Source organism: Carettochelys insculpta, chromosome 8 (genome assembly GCF_033958435.1).
Source record: "Carettochelys insculpta isolate YL-2023 chromosome 8, ASM3395843v1, whole genome shotgun sequence".
Classification (NCBI taxonomy): Eukaryota; Metazoa; Chordata; order Testudines; family Carettochelyidae; genus Carettochelys; species Carettochelys insculpta.
The window spans coordinates 20,341,926-20,359,700 of record NC_134144.1 but is presented as its reverse complement, the minus strand read 5'-3'; the positions used below and the strand labels follow the sequence as shown (position 1 = coordinate 20,359,700).

Sequence of the window (17,775 nt, the reverse complement as noted above, 5' to 3'; positions counted from 1 at the left end):
CGAATAAGGGGTTATCATCAGCAAGCATCCACCCTAACTCAGTCCAGGAGAATGTCAGCACTCTCTGTACCATTGTTAGCGTCCACTATATAGACCTAGGCCATGGGTGGGCAACCCTTGGCTCACGGTCTGGATCCAGACCAGGCTCATCTGGATCCGAACCCCAGTGTTCGGGACTCCCTTCCATGGCATCCAGCCTGCAGCACAGTGGAGAGTGCAGAGCCCTAAGCCTCGCAGGTCAGGCATGCGCAGGCCAGATTCAGACCCCAGACTCATTTGCATTTGATTCCTCACCAAATAGGATAGACGCTGCTTACCCTTCCTCAATTAGCAAGGCAGTGAGATTATTTAGTCTGTCAAATTTGAGAGGCAGTTTTCTCAAAACCCCTTACCTAGACAATGTAGATCTCACCTCTTTCCCTGCACATCTAAAGCTTCTCTATTCATGGCTTGCTGTGGAATCCTCCCCTGAAATTCTCTTCCTCCTGCCCCTGTACCTCAGCTTCTGCAGGCTTTCTCCTTTTTTCCTTTCCTCACAGAAACTGAGGCCCTCAGTACAACTCATCAGGAAATGTTTGCTTCAGCCCACAGCGTTTTACTGCCTTTGACTTCCCAATGTGGGAACAGGTTATATAGAGTGTGGTCTTCAGCTCTCCTAACCTCTGTCTTGCTTTTACTCAGAACAGCTGCTTAACTCCTTATGGTATCACATTTGCTATTTGATAGCATTAGTGTTGAAACCGCTGGCACTGCACAGTGCACAGAGTCAGAACATTTGTGCTTAGGAATGCTGTCTGCAAACTGTGACTGAAGACACAGTAGACAGTGATTTTAAAATGGGAAGACAAGGAAAATGTTCCCTACCAGATGTCTGAACTCTGCTGCTAGGCTTCCATTAGTGGATTCCTCCAAGTTCATTACTTTCGTATTTGTTCCCAGAATGTTAAATTTTCTGAACCTACACAAAGAGAGGGGGAGAGTTAAAAAGACTTGAATTCATTTAAAAATTACCTTTGGCAAAAATAAATGGGAAGAGTGCAGTTGCAACATACCCTTTTACTGTGTTCTTCTCATTCACATCCCTGCAAAGGAGATTCAGATCTTTGTAAGTTCCAGAAGTAAATCATATGAAAAAATAACCAGGTTTATTTTCCCTTCTATTTGTAATTGATAGAACAGTCTTCCCAAAAGGTTGATTATAAAGAGAACCGGTAAAAATCTAAAGACAGCTCTTCACTTTAGTACACTGTTCATAACTTTGCTACTCCATTGCAAAAGATAAGAACTGACAAACTTCTTTCATTCTAAACCTCTAATTTCTGTCACAAAAAGCTACCATTTCATTTTGTTGTGAGTATTCATATTTGCTGTTAAGCCCCAGATCCTGGAGTAAAATAATTATGCGAGAATCTATTTTTGTTTTGTTAAAGTACATTTCTAACTGTGATGGTGTTTATGGAGAAAAGTCTGCATGCTAAAAATAGATAAATAAAAATTTATTACTGATTATTTTTTAAAATATCATTTTTCAGCTAACCATAATTTCTGGAGGCCTGATTTTATATGCCTGGGGTTGGAAATACTGTTCAAGTATCTGACTGACAAATGAATCTTGCTTAGGAAGTTTGGTAACGGTCAGTTTGGAGTTTTCTGACTTGAGTGTGAATAAGCAGAGGTTTTTTACAGTTAATACAATTATCATATGTTTATCTTAGTAAGTTCTCTTTTGTTGTTTGCATAGTCCTCAAGATGGCATTTCTACTCTGCTAACTTTGGAAGAGACTAGTTGATGATGAAAGCTGGACACGAACGAAAGCAGTATAGGATCAAATGCTGGTCTCAGATATAACTAATGCGGGGCATGTGTATGTACTCATACACACAGTATGAGGTGGTAGTTGTGTTAGTCTGTATCTGCAAAAACAATGAGAAGTCCTGTGGCACTTTATAGACTAGCCAATTTACTGGAGCATAAGTTTTGTGGGCAAAGACCCACTTCAACTCCATCTGATGAAGCGGATCTTTGCCCATAAAAGCTTATGTTCCAACAAACTGATTAGTGTATAAAGTGTCACAGGACTTGTTGTTGTTTTTACTCGTACATACACATGCACACACCCAATAGTGTCTATAATTTACCAGCACAGTGAGTGACTTTCCTTAGCAAATAAGGCTCCAGTACTAAAAGGGGCTCTGTATGCGAGGGACCTACATAGAACTCACTGCAGGATATGAATTCCATCCTTCCCTGTGGCGTAAAGGTGTATTAGAAATGGAAGAAGACATAGGGAACTGTTCTTTTTCACCTAGTAAGGAAGCAGAATTACAGTTAAAATAGGGGAAAAGGCTCCTAGTAGCTGATACAACATGGCCCAAAGCCTACTCTGTCACTGAGTGTCTAGCTCATGCACTTTTTACTGCACTGTTTTTCACAATACACAATATGAAAAAGATGTAACATACTTGTCGAATAAGACTTTCACTTTTAAATTATAATTCAGCTCCTGTAGCTTCACCAACAATCTGGAAAGAGAAAGAAGTACAGATGACTGTAAATGTACATGCTGTATTGCTTTCAGAAATATGGGTCCTCTTTTATTTGATTTTATTATTTTGGTGATGAACAAATTGGTTTCTTGATTTGTCAGGCCCTTTTGAAAAAAATCAGTGAGTCGACACGAAATTTCCACCCTGCTTTTCATTTCCCCTTCCGAAATTCCTTTCCATTTTTTCAGGCCCAATACTGCTCCCATTTAAAGCAACAAACACTTTGCCACAGATTTCACTACAGTTTGAAGCCCTCTCCGCAATCCAGCGTGATTTTACTCAGCCAGATAACCACTTATCATGAGTGTGGCCAAGTTTCCCGGGGTCCCATCAAGTTTGTGTCCAGCCACCCGTCCTGGCTCTCAGTGTTCTGTGTTGTTATTTAGCTGTAATTTACCCCTAAATGTCTTCTAAGAAAATAAGCAGTGGAAGTGTTGGTAACGTGCTAGACAATATTGACCTCCCATCATCTGGCAAATTCTCTCATCCGGCACTGGTTAAGTTCCAAGGGTGCTGGACAAGAGAGGTCCAACCTCTAGAAACACCACAGGTCCCTTTTGACTGAACGGACACTGCCAACTGAGAAATTATCTTTGACATATTTGTTGATGTTCTTTCCTTCATGAATAATAAACAGAGCCTGTACACAGGCTGTGAACACCCTACCATTTATTTGCAATTTCAGAACCAAGTAATGGAGTGCAGATAGCTCACCCCATTTTTCTGAAGCTGCAACTCATAACTAAGTATTAACGCACCATACACTGGCCTCCACCTCAGTCCATCTAAGATAAAAGTGAAACAAGTGGTTGCTGGTAGCATGTCCTGGAGAGGCAATGCCACTATTTCAGACCAGGGATGGGGGCCAGACAAAGCATCCGGGGCACTGAAGAATGGCCTCCTAGACCTCCACCTCATTCTAATCACAGGGATCTGGTGAGAGCTCCCATGCTAAATCACAACTATAGCAATATCTAACAGGGGAAGCAGTACTGCTGAGAACAACAAAACTATGCAAGAGATGGGAACTTAGAAAACTAGGTCTGGAAAGTAATCCACTATCAGCCATCAGGGAAAGACCACTCCTAACCACTTACATGCAGAGAATGATTCCAACACGTAGAAAGAAAGAAAGTAAGTGTATTATTAGCTGACACCTATGCAAACAAAAGGTGCTTCTGAAAGGGAAGGCTATACAGGCAAACCAGCTAGTGTTAAAACTGGTATAAAATGGCTATGCTTTAAGGGAAAATAACTGGTTTTGGGTTTTTTAACCCCTCAAGACACTGTACCTGGGCAATCAGGATGTGAATACAGCCTACCGCTCCATGACTGGTCTGCTAAGGTTGGTTCATTCCTGCTCACATCAAAGCAGCCAGAACGGCCTTCAACTCACTTTTGGCTAGGGAGGCAGGACTGTGTCCAGGGCTGTCCGTAAGATTTTTGGTGCCCTGTGCAGGCTGAGCACCTGCACCCTACATCCCTGCAGGGGACTGCTGGAGGCTGCCACTCCATGGGCAGGGCTGTGGTGGCAGGAGCGGTGGGAGAAGGGCAGAGAGGCTCATGGGGGAGCAGGCTGACTGAGTGGCACAGATGAACAGAGCTGTGGGCAGGGAGGCAGAGCAGGCAGAAGTGGAAGCAGCACCACTAACTAGAGCTGCAGGCCGGCGGGGGGGAAGTGGGGAGGGGATGTCAATGCAAGACTGGGGACGATGGGGCCCCTGCTGCTGATGGGCAGTGGTGGCCCTAGGCATAGGCAGCAGAGGGCACTACTAAATGTGGCGCTCTGCTGGTGCCCTATGCAGCTGCGTATGCTGCACATGCCTAAGGACAGCACTGATTGCGTCACTCAGCCCCAGGCCCCTGACCAAAGGAGTCAAGTCAGAAGGCTCCAGACAGACTCCAGGTGAGTTTTCAGCTGTTAGGAAGTGGAGCACTGAGTGGGAGGAGGATGAGCTGAGTGCTCACTGTGCTGTTTCTGGTCACTTAGCCAGAGGGAAGGTTGTGTAAGTTTTCAGCTACAAGAAGTCACTGAGGTAGCAGTTTTGCCCAGCACGTTCCTTAGGCATATGTGCCACATACAGCTGTGAGGGGCACCAGTTGTCCTCCAGATTTAGTAGCGTTTTATGCTGTGTATGCCTGGGGCCACGACCAGCCATGGGCAGCACCAGCTCCAAGAGCCCCGATACCCTGGTCCCCAGCTCTGCTCTGCTTCTCAGCCCCATTAGACTCAATCCCTGGCCCCTGCTCCACCTCCCAGCCCTGCTGGACCCAATCCCCCTGCCCTGCTCCTCCTCCCAGCCCTGCCAGACTCATTTCCCAAGCCCCCAGCTTTGCCTCCTAGCCCAGTAGGATCCTATCCCCCAGCCACTTGCTCTGTCTCAGGCCCAGTCAGTCCAAATCTGCAATTCCCTGGTCTCCCCACCCCAACCATCCCCTCCACTCCCCACTAACATCCCCCAGCCCACAGATCCAGCTGGCTGATGCCTCTGAGTCCGCCTTCTCCCCCAACAGCATCCCTGCCGTCCTCCCACCCTCCCAGAGCACAGCCCTACTCCATGGAGTGGCTTCCCTCCCCTCTCCTGCCACAAGGGCTGGAGGATGCAGGTACTCAGCTGTGTAGGGCATCAAAAATCTTAAGGACAGCCCTGGGCTTCCCACGCAAGAAAATTACCTCAGTTTTACTGTGAACTGCACTCCAGTCTTCAGGACCAATGGCCTCTGCGGATGAGTCGGCATGCAAGGCTGCCTCTCCACCACAAAGGAACTGCAGGGGAGCAAAACACGGACACTTGGAGTTACCTCAGTAGAACACGACAGCAGAAACGTAGCACTTAAAAGACTAACAAAATGATTTATTAGGTGATGAGCTTTCATGGGACAGACCCCAGCTTCATATCTCGCTCTAATCTGTTTCTAAATTCTTTATGCTCCAGGACACAAATTCTCAGGTCTTTAACAGAATGGCCCACTCCACTGAAGTGCTCACTGACCAGCTTATGTCAGTTTTCACTGCATTTTTTAAGAGGTCCTCTGTACTTATAAACGTCCATCTGTATCGCAAATGCGATTGATCTGATGAAGTGGGTTTGTCCCATGAAAGCTCATCACCAAATAAAACATTGTTAGTCTTTTAAGTGCTACATTTCTGCTGCTTTGTTTTTTAGAGTACAGACTAACATAGCTACCTCTGTGTGGTAAAAAGTGATGACACCTTTAGCACAACAGATTGCACATCCCAATTTTGGGATCCCTATAGTACTGTTGACCATTATCCATAATAGACTGGCATGGTGTGCACTTTCAATACCTATATACATTTTTATTTCATCAGTTGTTTTTTTAAGAGCACTAAAATTAACAGTTTGAAAAAAAAATAAAACAGCATGTCAATAATAAAGGACAGAACTGGTACAATCAGAGGTGACATGGCTCGTTCCATTACTTTATGCTCCATCAGCATCATTAGGATCACTAAGTTCTTCAAGTGTTCATACTGTGATAGGCATCAGGCACCAGGACAGTATTTTTCACTCTTCTTGCATGTAACTAAAGAAAATGGCAAGATTTGGGCCTTTGTCTCTTGTCCATTTGTACCATTTCTAATAGAGCAGGAACGGATTCTGTCCCTTTCACCTGTGGGTTAGCTTGGGCGCTTGAGTGGCACTCAGGAACTGGGAGTTCTATTCCCAGTTCAGACAATAACTTGTTGTGGAATGTTGGACAAATCACTTTACCCCCTTTGGGCCTCTCCCCCCCCGACACCTCATCTGTCTTGGCTTTTAATATGTTAGGGCAGGAACCCTCTGCGATCTGTTTACACAATGAGACCCTGATGCTGGATAGTTCTCTAATTGCTACTACAAAATAAAAAATTGCACGGCAATGCAGGGCTATTCTGACTCATTCTAATGAATCTCATGTAAGAGAATAAGAGGAGGACGGTTTCCAAGGTATTCATCCTTCATTTCTCTCTTTGTGAGTAGAACCCAGGCTGCTCCCACATGGAGCAACTTGCAGGACTAAAACCTAAAACAAAAAATGCAGTAAGGGGTTAAAACTTGATTATATATGCACTGAAGTCAACAGTAAAGTTCCCACTGACTTACGGGTGCAGAATCAGGGCTTATACAGAAGATCTTACAGAGAAAATCCTGTTAACACCCAGCTTGGTTTGTTTTTTGTTTAGAAGAAAAGAGAACACTAGGGCTATGTCTACACCAGAAGCATCTGTCGCCTTCGGCAACAGATTGCTGCTACACACAACTTGCTCTGTTGACACACAACCACCAGACTGCGCTGTTCTCTGGTGACAGAAAGTGGCATGGCAACTCTGCAAACAGGGTTGCCCAGCAACAGGTAGCCCTCTCTGTCCACACAAATGTCTACTCTGCGCTTCTGTGGACGAGTGGTATGTGGAGACTCTCGACAGAATGCTGTGTGTGTGTAAATGCTCCCTGAGTTATATCGACAAAACTCTCGCGTAGACATAGCCTAGATGGGGCACTCACCAGCATGGGTCACTTGCTGAATAGGGAGAGTCTGCATCCATTCACATACAGACCAAACAAACATATGCTTCTGTTACCTCTGAATGAGTTGTTTGAAAAGATTGCATGTCCGGTCTTGCAGAACTTGTTTGTTTTTTGTGATGGGATCTGGATCATATGTAAATTTCTGCTCCAATTCCTCAAGTTTTTTAAGTTGCTGACGGACTTGCTGAAGACTCTCAGCAACAATGGTGAACCTGAAAGAACAAACTGGCGTGTTTATTAAGAGAATGTTTGTGAGCAAGTGTTAAAGTCCAGGTTTTAAAAACAGTGGTGCTGATAGGCCATCTGGGGGCAGGTTTTTGGGACAGGGTGAGGATACACACATTGTACTGAGTTAAGGTGATGCGGAGGCCTGGTGCACTGACTGCATGTCCCTATGCCACACTACATTATGTATCCCGTGGCGGTGACCCACGCATATAATAGGCCCTTATTGCCCAGAATACAAGCAGTGCCCCATGGGTGGCTAGTAAGTAATATATGTAATTCTGGTGGGAGATGGGAGGCAAGGAGCGTTAGTGGGGTTGGGGAAGAGTTAAAGAAGGCAGTTTACCAAAATGTCCATAGAGCACAAGGGAGAGTGGAATGCCCTGGATTTAGGTTAGTGGATGTTTAAGGGAGCCCAATTTGTTAGCGAGGGCACATTCCCTAAACAGTAAGAATACTGTTTGTAGTAATTCAGACTATGTTATTAGGGTATGTATGTGTGTGCCCCACAGTCCACAGGAACTTATGAGCTTGTCTCAGTGAAAACACATATGAGAATGATGTAGGCTTGCCAAGAATTCATTGTTAATAGAGGTAAATATTTAAATCTCCAAACCCCGCCCTCTTTACCTCTACTTCCCATGTAAGTACTTGACCTATTCAAAGTAAGAAGGAATGGAAGCATTTCCTCAAGTTACTGGCATCTGTTTCTTGGAAGACATGGTTTTGCATATTGGAGACAATGCATGCATTACAAGGCCACTTAAATAAATTGTTGTAGTGCGTTTGGTGTCATAAGAAATTTCTATTCGCTACAATGCATTAGGTCTACCACATTAGCAATTATATTTAAGCAATCATAGTGCTAACACAATATATGAGGTAGTTTATATAATAGGTGTATAATGTTTAATAAGGAAAATTCCACCTCTCCTGCAGTTAGAATCCTCATTCTGATGTTGGCAAATTCAAGAGTACTTGTGTCATCTTACAGTAGAAATTACGGCAGAACCTCCATTATACAGATCTCCGTATTAACCAACCAATCAGTGCAGACAGGTCCACAAATAAGCAATCTCTCCTACTGACACTAGATGATGCTGCAGCATTACACTTCCCATTCTTTGGATTATCCAGTCTGGCCCAGGTCTCAGTTAGACTGGATAAACAGGGTTCTGCTGTAATGTGTCCTCAATAGGGAAACGAGGTGTAAGTCTCCTGTATTTATCAGAACAAATAATTCCCGGAGTACTTCAGCTTTAACACTGAGACTCAGTTTGGCCTACGGAATATAAAAAGGCAAACTATACCTCTGGTACAGAAAGTTATACGAGAAAGAGCAGTCAAGCAGCACTTTAAAGACTAGCAAAATAGTTTATTAGGTGAGCTTTCATGGGATAGACCCACTTCTTCAGACCACAGCCAGACCAGAACAGACTCAATATTTAAGGCACAGAGAACCAAAAACAGTCAGCAAGGAGGACAAATCAGAAAAAGACGATCAAGGTGAGCAAATCAGAGAGTGGAGGGGTGGGGGGGAAGGTCAAGAATTAGATTGAGCCAATCTGGTCTGGCTATGGTCTGAAGAAGTGGGTCTGTCCCACGAAAGCTCACCTAATAAACTATTTTGCTAGTCTTTAAAGTGCTACATGACTGCTTTTTGTTTTGATAGTGTACAGACTAGCACAGCTTCCTCTCTGTTACTATTATACGAGAAAGTCAGTGTTTTCTTTAGACTCTCTCAAAAAGAATTATTACAGTACAACATTATAGCTGTCAGGGGCACAGTGAAATATGCTTGTTGGTTCTTTTGCACATTAAAAAATATTTTCAAAACAATAAACTGACTGAGCCAAAATACTCTCTTTCTAAGCAAGCCCATTTTCAAATATATTTGCTCATCAGACTTTCCTTCATGGCATGTTTCAATCAGTTCAGCTGTGATGCACAGGACTTACCAGTTTTGCAGCTGGTCAAGGCAGGCATTGGGTGGACCGCCAATACAAGCAATTTGTTGTCTGTGCTTCCATTCAACAAGCTCTTCATTAATCAAAGCACTTTGTGTGTGCTCCGATATATTCAACAGATTTATTATCTTGGCCACCACTTCCTAAAGGGAATATTAGATTCCCCTGTTTAATTGTTATATCTTAAGTATACTTAACTACTTGCTTTATCAATTAATGCTGCATCTCCCAAATCTTTGCAAGGGACTCTGAATAACAGAAAATCTACTCTGAACTAGGAGAGCTGCTCTTTTTCCTCACCCTGCAGAGTACTTGCTTTATGCAAAGAAAAGAGAAAAAGCTCTGCTAACCCCACTGACTTCTCCCAAGCAACCAGCCTTGGGTCTTAATTATGCAATAACCTCTAGGCAAGTGGATCTGAGTGCTCACACAGACTCAAAACATATATGACTAAACAGGATTTAAACAAAGAAAAACAAATATAAATACATAAAAGCAATTTCTAGCATGACTAATGAAATATGACATTTCTTTTCCTGTTACTGCACCTGCATTAAATGATTAAACAAGTGTTCAGAATGAAAAGGCTGTGTTTAGTAAGAAAAATCCTAAAACAGAAGAAGTACAACTGCTTTAGGAGATTTGGACTCCCAATAACAAAGGACAAAAGAAAATTTAGACTGATGTACACAATCAAGCTTCTTCTTTGATTAAACCATTTTTTTATGTTCTATAATAAATAAGACAAGCAAAAAAGAACAAATGTGCATATTTTCAAATGGAAGTATTCTGGACTTCACCTTTCGCTTAAGGTCAAGTGTTAAAAACATCTTCTGGAGGACAAGTTGTTCTTTCTTATATTCATCTTGTGCCACTCCATTGGGCTCATTTTCTGTAAAATAAAATCAAGCAATAGGAGGAGAAACATTGGAAAAATTTGTTAAACACTCAGATTCTGCAGAAGCAGATGACAGCAGAGTCAGTACAAAGTGCTGCAGTGCCTTAAGGCTGGCGGGGAAAAGCTGGCGTTCTCATCCTGTTGTTAGTTGGGATGGGAACAGATGACAGATTTCAAGAAAGAGAAACCCATATCTTTTCTTCTGGTCAAAAAGATTCATTTAATTTAAAAGCTAACTGGTAGTTCATGAAGGATTTAGACAAGGGAATCACCCAAATGACTCAACTGGTCAGTGTTCAGATTATACTGTGCTGTTTAATGCCTAGAAAGATGCTTAAAAACACTCCAGTTTTACTTCTGAGCAAACATCCCAGTCCTACAATCCTTTATTCATGCCAGTAGAACCAGTCAAGCATTTCACCATCTTTGATATTGGAAGTTCAATTGAAAAGAAGAGCTGTATGCAATTGTCTCTAGATGGCTCTCATCTTCAGCTGAACACGCTGCATTTGCTAACACTATGCAATTTAGGCAATCATTTGGTCAACAGTAACATGTTATTTAGAAGCCAACAGTTTTCAAAACATGCAAGATGACAAATCTTCATTAATGGCTAATCACTCTCTCACTTTGTTTTGGAAAAACAAAGCCTTTTAGAATGTTCCATGAACAGAACCAGTAACTTAAATCCCCCACTTATCCCAGTCCTACTGAACTTAGTGGCAAAAGTCCTCTTAACATAAATGGTGCAAGTTCAAGGCCTTTTGCTGGGGGGAGAAGGGGAGAGGAGAGTTCCTCTAACTCTACAACAGAAATTCATATTTTTTCCAAACTTTTAACACATTAGTGAGAAACTCCTTAGTAGAAACCAAATAGATCAAGTTTCAATCCATAAAAATGTTTATCTCATAACTAATAACTGACTAAAAACAAGAATCTATACAATGAATATGTAATCTCAGTTTGTGATTTTATATATATTATAGGAATGCACATGTATCTCAAAGGTTATAAGGTAATTTCCTAATAAAAATTAATTATGTATGTAGCATATACACAATAAAAAGGAGAAACCCAAGCTGCAGAGATTGGATCTAGAGCTGACTTGTCTCAAAATGTATGGGGTTTTTGGAGTTTGTACAGTAAATGCTCGAAATACACGGCTTCAAGTTGCGCGTAACTTGCTTTAATGTGAGTTAAGCACAACTTGAAGCTGCTCTGGGGCTGTCAGCCTGCCCAGCTGTGGGCAGCTAGGCAGGCTCAGAGCCCCTTCTCCCTGACATGCTGCTGTCAGCCTGATAACAGTGCCACTGGGGGAAGGCAGGGAGAAAGCTTTTTGCCTGCTTACCTGCCCACAGCTAAGAGCCCCTTCTCCCTGCCTTCCCCCAGCTGCAGGGCTGTCAGCCTGACAGCGGTGCCACTGGGGGAAGGCAGAATGAAGCAGCCAGGAAACTGAGCAGCCCTGGTATGCTGGTCAGTTTCTCAGGTCCCACAAGCTGCGGGCAAGCTGAGCTGGAAACCAAGCGGCAGGCTGGCTCCTGGCTCCCCTCTGCTTGCAGAGCTGGAAAACTGACCAGGGCAGCAGCTGGTCAGTTTCCCAGGTCCCCCAAGCAGTGGGAAGCTGGGAATCAAGGGGCAGCCTGGTTCCTGGCTGCCCTGCACTAGCAGGAACCAGGAAACTGACCAGCCACGAGCTGATCAGTTTCCCAGATCCTGAAAGCAGCAAGGAGCTGGAAACCAGGCTGTCACTTGGTTCCCATCTCCCTGCCACCCTGGGAGCCAGGAAACTGACCCGCCCTGGTGGGCGGGTCAGTTTCCGAGCTCTTGCAAGCCCAGGGGAGCCAGGAACCAGGCTACAGCCTGGTTCCCGTCTTCCGCCCTGACTTCCATGAACATTTGAATTACACAGGGGTTGCAGGAATGCAACTCCCACATAACTCAAGGGTTTACTCTACTTGTAGTAACAAAGCAAAGAGCAAAAGAACATTTAGACTAGTATTAACAAAGAGATTTTCTAATATTATGTTAAGGTGGGCATTTTGAGGTGAAATATTTTCATGAATTACAGATGAATTTTCACACCACAAGAAGGCAAGATAAGTAACATTACCTTCACCATTTGCATCACCTCATCCCCTCTACATCCTGATTTCTGGTACAAACAGGTAGAATTTTTTATGTACTGTACTTCAGATTTCTTATGGAGAAATCTCACCTCTGTTCTGTAATGTTTTGCATTTAAAGTCATATTCATCTTGCACATCCTCTAGAGTCTTGATGTCTTGTTCTACTTCCTACAGAACAACAACATTTGTAAAATGCAGTTAGCAAACAGACTTAGTCATTTCAAACTTTTACTGATTGGCAACTGTATGGTACCAGATACACAGAGACAGCAAAAAGACAGCAGTAAGAAAAATTCCCAAATTAATCACTGCCTTCTATGCCTATGGAAAGGACACTTGTTAAAAGATAGGGCTAAATCCTGACCTTGCATAGCCCTGCATGTCAATGAGACAAGAATCCATGAACTGCATGAAAAAAGAATTTGGCCAGCGAATGCCATTTTAATAAGTGTAAATTGACTGTGAGCCTTCAGCTCTCACCCAGCAAAACTTTCAGAAAAATCGGCTTGTCTACGCGATTTAATTTTTTTGTGGCCACATTAAAACTTGCTATTCTGGTAACTGGAAATAGTAACCCCACCAAAACAAATGACTTTCGCTGACCACCCCCGCCCCTTTGCTTTCAATTTTGAAATTGACTCAGTGTGTACTAGGCAGAGGTAATTATGACTTAGAAATATCAGCTCTCAAATGTGAATGCTCCATTTTGAAATGCCCTTGCAGCGTGAATACGATTTTCAGAAATAACTTATTTCCACATTCTAACGTGGAAATAAGTTACTTCTGAAAAACCCTGCAGTGTAGACATAGCTCCAGAGGAAGGACTTCAGCTGTGGTGTCCAACACACTAGCCACATGTGGCTACTTGGCCAGTTGAGTGTGGCTAGTTGGCTTGAACAATAATCATATTTTCGGAATAATGTGGATAGTTTGCTATAGCAGCAGCCATTGTAATGTCTTCTGCTTTTGAACTGGCTGGACACAATGGGACTACAGGGCTGGTCCTACAGAGTGTTACTGATCAAGATTAAGATGTTATTTAGGAAAAAATAACATGTGGAGGGAAAGCCCTAGTTCCAGGTCTCATTTATATGGGCTGATCATCTGGCTTCTAATAGTTTTTGTTAGTAGACTTTACAGTGCTTTTCTTTTTGTGCTAGTACTTGTTGGTATTGAGTACCGACACCTCAGCAGCCCCTACCGCAGGATTGGCTGAAAAGAGGTGCAGGGAGCTGGCTGAGCACTTGTTCCCCCCACCTTTTTTTTTAAACACAAAAAAAGCACCCCCTACATATGCTCTCTCAACACACCTTTCTTCTACAGTGTCGCTTAAGACTGTCAGCTATATATGTATCTCCACCCAATTTTAAGACCTTCTCCTCCTGTATTTTGAAGTTTGGGACGCCTTACATGCTATAAACAAGCCTAAACTAAAAATTTGATCTCAGCCACTGCATGACAGGCATTTTGCATAACCTACATCTCAGTCCCATTGAATGGCAATTAGGTACAGTACTAAAGTATTTTACTGATGGCAAAAAGCTGAAAACAAACATACTGCCCTCTCACAACTTCAACACTGAAATTATGTTCCTGTTATTAGGAAAATAAACATAGATCTCTAAGCTAAGCCTAGTTTCCACTTTGACTTTTAAAGTAAACCCTCATGATATGCACAACTGCCCCAGGTTAACGCAGTTGCTGCCCTGGACAGGAGCAGGGAAACCTGACCCACGGCTGCCGCCCCCAACAGCAGCAGAAAAAGAAAAGTTACTCACCGTAGTAATGGTGGTTCTTCGAGATGTGTCCCCGTGGGTGCTCCACAATAGGTGTCGGGCTTGCCCGGCGCCGCAGATCGGATCTTCCAAGCAGTTTCTGTCGGACTGCGCATGCGCCGGCGCGCGCCGCTCCCTTGCGCGCTCCTGGCCATGTGCGCGATCCGGTCCCCGCCAGTTCCTCGACCAACCGCCTCGGGTGCCCCTGCAAAACACTAACAGAGATCCGAAGCGCGGAGGATGGGCGGGTAGTGGAGCACCCACGGGGACACATCTCGAAGAACCACCGTTACTACGGTGAGTAACTTTTCTTTCTTCTTCGAGTGTCCCCGTGGGTGCTCCACAATAGGTGACTACCCAGCAGTAACCCAAGATAGGAGGTGGGTAATCGGATTATGTGCAGCTTGTCCCCGAGAGGACCGCTGCAGAGAGACGGGTATCCTCTTGGAATACCCTGTGAAGGGCGTAATGTTTGGCGAAGGTGTCGTAGGATGACCAGGTCGCCGCTCTGCAAATGTCTTTTAACGCAACGCCCTTGAAAAAGGCTGTTGATGCTGCCACCGCCCTAGTGGAATGAGCCCTGGGAGTGGCCGATAAAGGAGTCTTTTTGAGCTCATAGCACATTTTTATGCAGGATACAATGTGCTTTGAGATTCTCTGCGAGGAGAGACCTTCTCCTTTCGATTTGGGAGCGAGGGAGACTAGGAGTCTATCCGTTTTCCGGAAGGACTTGGTCCTGTCTACGTAGAAGGCTAGCGCCCTCCTCACGTCCAGGAGGTGTAGGCGCGCCTCTTCGTTGGAGTTATGAGGCTTTGGATAAAACGAGGGCAGAACAATAGGTTCGTTAATGTGAAACTCGGAAGAAACTTTGGGAACAAAGGCTGGATGCAGCCATATGGTTACCGCCTCCTTGGAAAAAACAGTGCAGGGTGGCGTTGCCATGACTGCCGCGAGCTTGCTCACCCTACGAGCTGACGTAATTGCAAGAAGAAAGGTCGTCTTTATTGTAAGGAGGCGGAGGGGAACCGTGGCCAAGGGCTCGAACGGTGGTCCCATTAGCGTGGTAAGCACCAGGTCCAAGTTCCACGAAGGTGGAATCGATTTCCGAGGGGGGTATAGGTTTACCAACCCTTTGAGGAACCTGGTAACAATAGGGTGGGCGAACACAGTATGCCCTTCCTCCTCATGTCTGAACGCCGAGATGGCGGCAAGGTGGACCTTCAACGAGGATAGCGAGAGTCCTCCTCTCTTGAGGTCCAGTAAATACTCTAGTATTGTAGGTATAGGCACCAAAAGGGGGGCCAGCTGTTTGGTAGAACACCAAGCCGTGAAGCGAGTCCATTTTTGCTTGTAGGTCTTCCTGGTGGAAGTCCTCCTGCTACTTTCTAGGACTTGCTGTACTTCTACTGTGCATGTGCTCTCTAGGGAGCTGAGCCATGGATTAACCACGCTTGCAGTCGCAGGCTTTGGGGGTGCGGGTGCACTATGGACCCCTTGGCTTGCGTGAGCAGATCCGGCGCCACCGGAAGAGGCATCGGTGGACGGTCCGACATGCGCAGGAGTAGGGGGAACCATTGTTGTCGATCCCACGTTGGGACTATCAGGATCATCCGGGCCTTTTTCCTCCTGGCTTTCTGCAAGACTTTGTGGATCAGCACTGTGGGAGGAAACGCATAAAGCAGGGGGCCTCTCCACGGGATCGCGAACACGTCCCCCAGGGACCCCCATCCCAGTCCTGCCCTGGAGCAGAATCGTGGGCACTTCTTGTTGTGCTGAGTGGCAAACAGGTCTATTTGGGGAAAACCCCATGCGTGGAAAATCGGCCGTAGCAGATCGGGATGGATCTGCCACTCGTGTGTGAGCGCAAAACGCCTGCTCAGCTGGTCTGCCTTCACATTGTGCGCACCCGGCAAGTATGAGGCTTTCAAGATTATATTGTTGGCGATGCACCAGTTCCATAAGCGGATTGTTTCCGCGCATAAGGCACGGGATCGAGCTCCTCCTTGCCTGTTTATATAAAACATGGTGGAGGTATTGTCCGTACTGATCCCGACGACTTTGCCTTGTATGTGGTCTCGAAAGTGTCTGCAGGCATTGAACACTGCTCTGAGCTCCAGTATATTTATGTGTAGTGACTGTTCCGTGGGTAACCACAGTCCTTGAGTCACCTCTTCGCCCATGTGCGCTCCCCACCCTATGAGGGAGGCATCTGTAGTGAGAAAAACCGATATTTGTGGCTGGTGGAAGGGTACCCCTGTTAGCAGGTTCCTGGGGTTTACCCACCATTGTAGGGATTTGCGCACCCCAGCTGTGGGCGACACCACCCTGTGAACGGTGTGTACTGCCGGTTTGTATACACTCGCCAGCCAGTGCTGCATGCTGCGCATGTGTAACCTGGCGTTCTGCACTACGAACGTCGCCGCTGCCATGTGGCCCAGCAGCTGCAAGCACGTCAAGACCGGCACCGTAGGGCTGAAGGTGATGACCTGCACGAGGGAGCCGATGGCCCGAAAGCAAGCCTCTGGTAGATAAACTCTCGCTGTAATCGAGTTTATGCGAGCCCCTATGAACTCTATGTCCTGTGTGGGGTCTATTTTTGATTTTGCCAGATTGATAACCAGGCCAAGTGAAGAGAACGTGTTTGCTGTGACATGTATCATGCGCAGAACCTCCCCCTTCGAGGCCCCTTTGAGCAGGCAGTTGTCCAGATACGGGAAAATAAATACCCCGTCTGTGCAGGTAGGCTGACACCACTGCCAAGGTCTTGGTGAAGACTCTGGGGGCTGAGGAGAGGCCAAACGGTAGGACCTTGTATTGGAAGTGTTCGTTGCCTACCATGAACCGGAGGAATCGCCGGTGAGCTGGATGGATAGTTATGTGGAAGTACGCGTCTTGTAAATCGAGGGCTGCGAACCAGTCTCCATCGTCCAGTGCTGTAAGGATGGAGGCGATTGTGGTCATCCGAAAACGTTGCTTGCGCAGGTACCTGTTGAGGCCGCGAAGGTCTAAGATGGGCCTCCAGCCTCCTGTCTTTTTCTCCGTGAGGAAGTACCTCGAGTAGAACCCTTTCCCTTGCAGTTGCTCCGGCACTCTTTCCACTGCCCCTATGAGCATGAGATGGTCCACCTCCTGCCTGAGCCTCGCTACATGGGAGGCCTCCTGGAGGTGGGGCTTGGGTGGAGGTCGAGACGGTGGGAGTGACTGGAAGGGGATGGCGTACCCCGTGGCTATGATCTCCAGCACCCATTTGTCTGTGGTGATCCTTTGCCACTGGTCGTAGAATGGTCGGAGGCGATGGTGGAATAGTCGCTTCGGATGACCTTGTGCGATGGTAGTGATGGCGCAGCCCTGGATCTGTATGTCAAACTTGTGGCCTTTGGCCCCGCCCCGAGGACGCACGGCTCTGTTGTGAACGTCGCCTGGGAGTTCTGTACTGCTGGTGCTGTTGATGTCGCCCTTGCTCGTAACCCCTGTGGTACTGGGGGCGCTGTTGCTGGTACTGGTACCGTCTTTGTTGAGGGTAGTACCTTTTCTTTGTGTATGGAGGGGTGTAAATCCCCAGGGTCCTGAGTGTGGCTCTTGAATCTTTACTGGAATGAAGGACCGAGTCAGTTGATTCAGCAAACAGCTTCTGCGAGTCGAAAGGAAGGTCAACTATCTTCGCCTGCAGATCCCTCGGTATACCCGAAGTCTGGAGCCAGG

At 45.6% G+C, this 17,775-nt stretch overlaps 1 protein-coding gene across 1 annotated transcript in view; it reads right to left on the bottom strand.

Annotated features, from left to right (window-relative positions):
- Positions 1 to 17,775, bottom strand: part of STAT1 (signal transducer and activator of transcription 1) — a 64,839-nt gene that overhangs the window by 26,921 nt on the left and 20,143 nt on the right. Inside the window, exons 6-13 of the mRNA XM_075002006.1 lie at positions 12,388 to 12,466; positions 10,075 to 10,166; positions 9,266 to 9,417; positions 7,136 to 7,294; positions 5,222 to 5,314; positions 2,464 to 2,523; positions 1,053 to 1,082; positions 865 to 958 (exon numbers count right to left, since the gene is read on the bottom strand). Coding sequence (XP_074858107.1) covers positions 865 to 958; positions 1,053 to 1,082; positions 2,464 to 2,523; positions 5,222 to 5,314; positions 7,136 to 7,294; positions 9,266 to 9,417; positions 10,075 to 10,166; positions 12,388 to 12,466 — 759 coding nt within the window. The remainder of the gene's footprint in view (positions 1 to 864; positions 959 to 1,052; positions 1,083 to 2,463; positions 2,524 to 5,221; positions 5,315 to 7,135; positions 7,295 to 9,265; positions 9,418 to 10,074; positions 10,167 to 12,387; positions 12,467 to 17,775) is intronic.